Raw genomic sequence first — 6,275 nt, forward strand, 5'->3', positions numbered from 1 at the left:
ATATATATATATATATATTGAATGTATTTATATATATGTACATGTATATGTATATGTGTGTGGCTGTACATACACATATGTAGTTGTTTTTGTTTTGGTGTTTGGCTTAGTGTTATGTTAGAATCATTATTATACTTATACCTTTTGTTCTTTTAATATTTTGAATTGTTTTTAGCTTTATTTTTTTGTTTTCATTTAAATGTTTCGTTTTGAAATGTTGTTGTATGCATTTGTCATTTTTATTTAATTTCTTTTATTTTCTTAAATGTGTATATATATATATATATTATTTATAGAGTTCTAGCTTTTAGTTTTAATTACTTTTTCTTATTTGTAAGTCGCTTTGGATAAAAGCGTCTGCTAAATGACTAAAAGTAAAGTAAAGTAAAGTAAAAATAGTAATAATAATAAGAATTTCATGCATTTAGGAATAAAACAAAAGTTTGGTTAAAATATAAGATCATCGTTTAAGTCAAATGTGTCTAAAAAATTTTTTTTTGACTAGTAATGCATATGGTATATTATATAAGTTGGCCCAAAGCACATTTACTGCATGTTTGTCCTCTGTTTTTACCATTTCTGTCTGATATTTTATCTGTTTCTGTCTCTCAGAGGCTCAGGCCTTTGTGACCCTGGCCACCACAGATTCCTATAGCATGGGATGTTTAGTGGTAGGCAAAAGTTTGCGCAGGCATGGAACATCAAGGAAGTTAGTGGCTATGGTTTCCCCCAATGTTTCCAGAGCATCAAGGTGAGAGGGTAACTATCCTCCACCATTCATTTTGAAACAACATTAATGTAAATCCCATTCTATACCCTGCTTTTAATTATACCTTGCCATGCGTTTGCAAGTCTGTAATAGTTTTCAGTGCAACATTAATTTTATTTTCGGTTGCTTCCCATCTGTCTTGGATTGTCTTTGACTTTTTTGGCTCATTGATTTTTATGCATTTGCCTAGATTGGCCCTGGACGACGTGTTTGATGAAGTTGTAGTGGTAGATGTGTTGGACAGTAGAGACAAGACTCATCTCACCTGGCTGCAACGTCCTGAACTGGGGGTCACCTTCACCAAACTCCACTGCTGGACCCTTACACAGTACAGCAAGTGTGTGTTCTTGGATGCAGACACACTTGTGAGTACTTGACAGTAAAGATGGCTACTAAACACTAAGGTGTTCAAAGTTTTTGCTTTAGGAACATACAGTGGGTACGGAAAGTATTCAGACCCCCTTAAATTTTTCACTCTTTGTTATATTGCAGCCATTTGCTAAAATCATTTAAGTTAATTTTTTTTCCCCAAATCCAGGTGTGAAAAACTTGTTGCATCTTTCCCAAAAAGACTCATGGCTGTATTAGATCAAAAGGGTGCTTCTACTAAATACTGAGCAAAGGGTCTGAATACTTAGGACCATGTGATATTTCAGTTTTTCTTTTTTAATAAATCTGCAAAAATGTCAACAATTCTGTGTTTTTCTGTCAATATGGGGTGCTGTGTGTACATTAATGAGGAAAAAAAATTAACTTAAATGATTTTAGCAAATGGCTGCAATATAACAAAGAGTGAAAAATTTAAGGGGGTCTGAATACTTTCCGTACCCACTGTATATATCCAAAAGCAAAGTTATGGGCTTTTTATTAATAGCCTTGTATTCACAATAGGCAATAATAAAATTAACATATGTTACAGTGCAGGTAACCTTTTAGAGAATTTTAGACTTTTAGAGAATAATGCACGAGGTGTTGGTCCCAAAATGTGGCTGTAATATAACTCTGTGCCGCAGGTACTGTGTAATGTTGATGAGCTGTTTGAATATGAAGAATTGTCTGCTGCTCCTGATCCAGGCTGGCCGGATTGCTTCAACTCTGGGGTATTTGTGTTTAGGCCCTCCCTGAATACCCATACCCAAATACTGGAACACGCTGCACAGCACGGCAGCTTTGATGGTGAATCACACGGTTATATTTAGCTGATATTACATTCAGATCTTTTATGTTCAGGCTAAATTGGATGCACTCAAAGCCTGTTGGAACTTTAATTAGCCTCAAATGCTGTTTTGTCACATTTGTATTTTTTTATCTTTAAAAACAACAAGAGAAGCGCATATACATTACCATTCAAAGGTTTCAGTAAGATTTCATTTCAAAGAAATGAATACTTTTATTCAGCAAAGATGCATCCAATTGATCAAAAGTGACAGTAAAGGCATTCCAAATATCACAAAAGATTTCAAATAAATGCAGTTCTTTTGAACTTTCAATTTATCAAAGAATCCTGAAAACATTCAGAAATGTTTCTCAAGCAGCAAATCAGCATCTTGGAATGATTTCTGAAGAATCATGTGATGTTGAAGACTCGAGTAATGGCTGCTGAATATCCAGCTTTGCATCAAATGAATAAATTACATTTGAAAATATATATATATTTTTTTATATTTTACAATATTACTGTTTTGTGTAATATTAAAATGATAATTAACCCAAAAATTAACATTTTGTCATCATTTACTCACCCTCATGTCATTCCAAACCTGAATGAGTTTCTTATGTTGAACATAAAAGAAGATATTTTGAAGAATGCTGGTAATCAAACAGTTGATGGTCCCCATTGACTTCCATAGTATGCTATGGACGTCAGTGGGGACCAACAACAGTTTGGTTCTTCAATATTATTCAAAATATCTTCTTTTATGTTCAACATAATTATACAAACATATACAGGTTTGGAATGACATGAGGGTGAGTAAATTATGACAATTTTTGGGTGAACTATCCCTTTAATGTTTCATACTGTATTCTACTATAATCTTGATGAGCATAAGGCTTCTTTAAAAAAAAAATAATAAATCTTACTGACCACAAACTTTAAATGGTAGTGTATGCAGCATTGATTGATTACTTCTTTCTTTTTTTTTCTTTCTTTACACAATAATTTAGAACTACCAATACATGTATTAATGGCATTATTATGTCATGTTGTGTCATGTATAGGAGGAGACCAGGGCGTTTTAAACACTTTCTTCAGTGACTGGGCAGTAAAAGATATCAGAAAGCATTTACCATTTGTGTACAACCTCACAGCCGGTGCCATTTACACGTATCTACCAGCATTTCAGCAGTAAGTTTTCAAACAAACTCTTATTAAGTATACCAATAGTTCGTCATGTGATGTATTTGTGAACTGTTTAGTAACTAATCATATATGACATTTAACACATACACAAATATGAAACATACGCATTCTGGTTTTGTGCAGGTATGGCCACCATGCAAAAATTGTCCACTTCCTGGGTGGGACTAAGCCCTGGCACCTTTCATATGATCCACAGGCTGCCAATGAGTCATCTTTAAGGGATTCCAGCAAGAACTTTCAGCAATTTATGAATTTATGGTGGGTGGAGTACTACGATCAAAGACAGCTACAATTTAAGAAGGATGACAAGAATGAAGACTATGTAAGAATACACTCACATCAGATATCTGTTTTTGATGTTGTTCATAGTAATAATACCTACGTGGGCCATTTAGCTGTTCTTATAACTTAGATTTATGCATTTTGCAGACACTTTTATCCAAAGCGACTTTGCATTCAAGGAATACAAACCAAAGTTCCAAACCAAATCACCTGGAACTGAGAAAGGGATTGTCCACCCCCCCCCCAAAAAATAAAATATTCATCATTTAGTCACCCTCATGTCAGTCCAAACATGTATGACTTACTTGATTTCCATTGTATTTTTTGTCTATACAATGGAAGTCAATGGGAAACCAAAATCTTTTTTTTTTATGTTCCATTGAATAAAGCAGTTAATGGGTTTGGAACCACATGAGGTTGAGTAAATGATGACTGAATTTTCATTTTAGCATAATTATCTTGTTTAATGGACCTAATATTAAACTGTATTTAAACTGTCTGTCATCTCTGGTCTTTCTCTTTGTTTGCAGTCAGCACAGCAGTTGGTTTCTCCACAGACACATCAGACTCCATCACAAAGCCAAAAGAGCAGCACTGAAGCCCACCACAAAGAGATGATGATGCCCTCTCTACCTCTGACTTTGGACTCACTAACAATCAGCTCTAGCTCATCTGAAAAGTCAGAGGAATCGGTAAGTGGTACTGCACAGAGAAATGAAGGTTTGAAGAACTGAAATGAAGAACTGTGAAAAGTGACACTATGCAGTTTCGATTCGCCTCTCTAAATCAACTCCACCTCCTTTAAAAGTATTGTGCCCTCTAGGCTTTTAGACAAATCCAGTGACACACCCAACAGTGACTCACCACAACACAAAGAGAACATAAACTAGATCAGTTGGTTGCAAAAACACAATGAATGCGAAGAGTTCAGTTTACATGCAATGCAAAGGCTCAGCGATTAAACTGGGCCAGAACCTTTGATCTAAGTAAAGGATAAAATTGTTGTCAGTTTGCTGTCCATCCATTCAATCTATTCCCTGTATAATCCAGTGCAGATATTGTTTGAATAAGTATACACATTACGTTACCTCACAAGAGTGTACATGGTTTATGAATTAAAATTCATTACATTAAGCATTTATGCTACATACATGCTTGCCTTTGCTTATTGTTTGATTTCAAACTAATTTTTATGAATAAATGAACACATGCATTGAACAAAAATACAATATCAAGTTAAATACAGAGTTCTGGCATGAAACTCTAGATGGCGCAGTCCGATAGGTCTACCTCAGTGATGGGCAAACTTGGCCCTTCCAGGCCACTTTCCTGCAGAGATTTGGTCCAACCCTGATAAAACTCACCTGCCTGTAGCTTTCTAGTAGTCTTGAAGACAATGATTAGCTGGTTCAGGTGTGTTTGATTAGAGTTGGAGCTAAACTCTGAAGGAAAGTGACCTGGAAGGGCCAAGTTTGCCCACCCCTGGTCTAGCTCAATCTGACCTGGCGACATCATTGTCACATGGCAGCTGATTGGTTCTCTCCTGTATCGGTAGCCAATGAGCTTACTGCTTAATATTCAAATACCTGGCTTTTGTTTGCTGTAGCAGTTTTGCAGCGCACTTCAGAAACCCTCTACCTTCCCCAGCTCCACCTGTATAGATCTGCTACGGGGTGATTCATGTATGCTATATGGGGGTTATTCTTATGTGTTATATGTGCAGCAGCAGTATTTCTTACATGCTCACAGCAGCGTGTTGTGGATGTATTGGCAGTAGCAAGTCTCGGTACTTGCTCTGCCGCAGCAGCAGCGTAGCAGATCTATTCCGCCAAGACCAAATACATTAACATTATCATGTACATTACCATGCCAATCCCTCCGAGAGTTGTCATGACAGAACTTCAGCCGAAGCAAAGTTAAGAAGCTAAAGTTTGCAATTTCATATCTTGCCCAGTGCCCACCCCATCTTAGTCCCCTCCTCCACCTCCAAATCCTGATTTTGTATTAATAATTTATTGCATATATTGTGAATGTGCATATATTTTGTCATGCAAAAAGTGTTTTAGGAGAAGGCCTATGTATTTATTTACTTATTCATTCTGTCATCTCAGAATATTCTCTTTGATGTCCTGTCTGGTGGGGAGACTGAAGAGACCCCTACTGTAGTCAGCCCTCCATCTAAGCAAGAGAGTGAGCGCACAGAACCAGAGACTACTGATGATTCTGCCACAGCCACTGGAGAAGCTGTATGTAGAAAAATATGCTGATTTACCTGCTTATGGGGAAAATAGCTGATTTTGTTGTTGTAGTTCTTTTAACACTTATTACATCTTTCCAAGATACTTTAGTATCTGAGCTTTATTCAAAAAGTTAAAATTTGTTAATTTTAAAAATTAATAAAAAAAAACAAAAAACAAAGTGAACATTGGGGTATTTGAAATAAAATAAACTTTAACTGAAACAAAAGATAAAAATACTAACAATTATTTTATTTTGGCTTGTTAGCAAGGCAACATTTGACATTTTCATTTAGCTTGTTTAACTTGATTTACTAAAATAAACTGAAATAAAATTGAATAAAAACTAGAAATATAAAAAAAAAAACAATAAAATGACAAAAATACAAAATTTTTACTAAAATATAATTAGAAAATGTGAAAATAAAACTATTTCAAAATATGAATAAAAACTGAAATGGTATTTAAAAATTGTTTTATACTAAAATAACACTGCTTCACAAAATGAAGTTTGAGATGGGTCTGTTTTTGTAAAAACTGCCATCTAATGGTGGCTCATTAACACAGTTTTTAGACTTCAATTTGCCTCATGAATCCACTAGTATACCCCCCCCCCCCCCCCCCC

The 6,275-nt window shown here is 35.3% G+C and overlaps 1 protein-coding gene across 2 annotated transcripts in view; it reads left to right on the forward strand.

Moving 5' to 3' along the window:
* LOC107691603 (glycogenin-1-like) overlaps nucleotides 1-6,275 on the forward strand; it is a 10,247-nt gene that overhangs the window by 1,546 nt on the left and 2,426 nt on the right. The window contains exons 2-8 of one of the 2 annotated variants that reach the window (XM_016490283.1): nucleotides 613-759; nucleotides 960-1,134; nucleotides 1,783-1,945; nucleotides 2,990-3,116; nucleotides 3,255-3,453; nucleotides 3,944-4,105; nucleotides 5,525-5,659. In XM_016490283.1, the coding sequence (XP_016345769.1) occupies nucleotides 662-759; nucleotides 960-1,134; nucleotides 1,783-1,945; nucleotides 2,990-3,116; nucleotides 3,255-3,453; nucleotides 3,944-4,105; nucleotides 5,525-5,659 (1,059 nt within the window). In that variant the 5' untranslated portion in view covers nucleotides 613-661. The remainder of the gene's footprint in view (nucleotides 1-612; nucleotides 760-959; nucleotides 1,135-1,782; nucleotides 1,946-2,989; nucleotides 3,117-3,254; nucleotides 3,454-3,943; nucleotides 4,106-5,524; nucleotides 5,660-6,275) is intronic. The other variant, XM_016490282.1, reaches the window with a different exon arrangement.

Source organism: Sinocyclocheilus anshuiensis, unplaced genomic scaffold (genome assembly GCF_001515605.1).
Source record: "Sinocyclocheilus anshuiensis isolate Anshui unplaced genomic scaffold, SAMN03320099.WGS_v1.1 scaffold442, whole genome shotgun sequence".
Lineage (NCBI taxonomy): Eukaryota > Metazoa > Chordata > Actinopteri > Cypriniformes > Cyprinidae > Sinocyclocheilus > Sinocyclocheilus anshuiensis.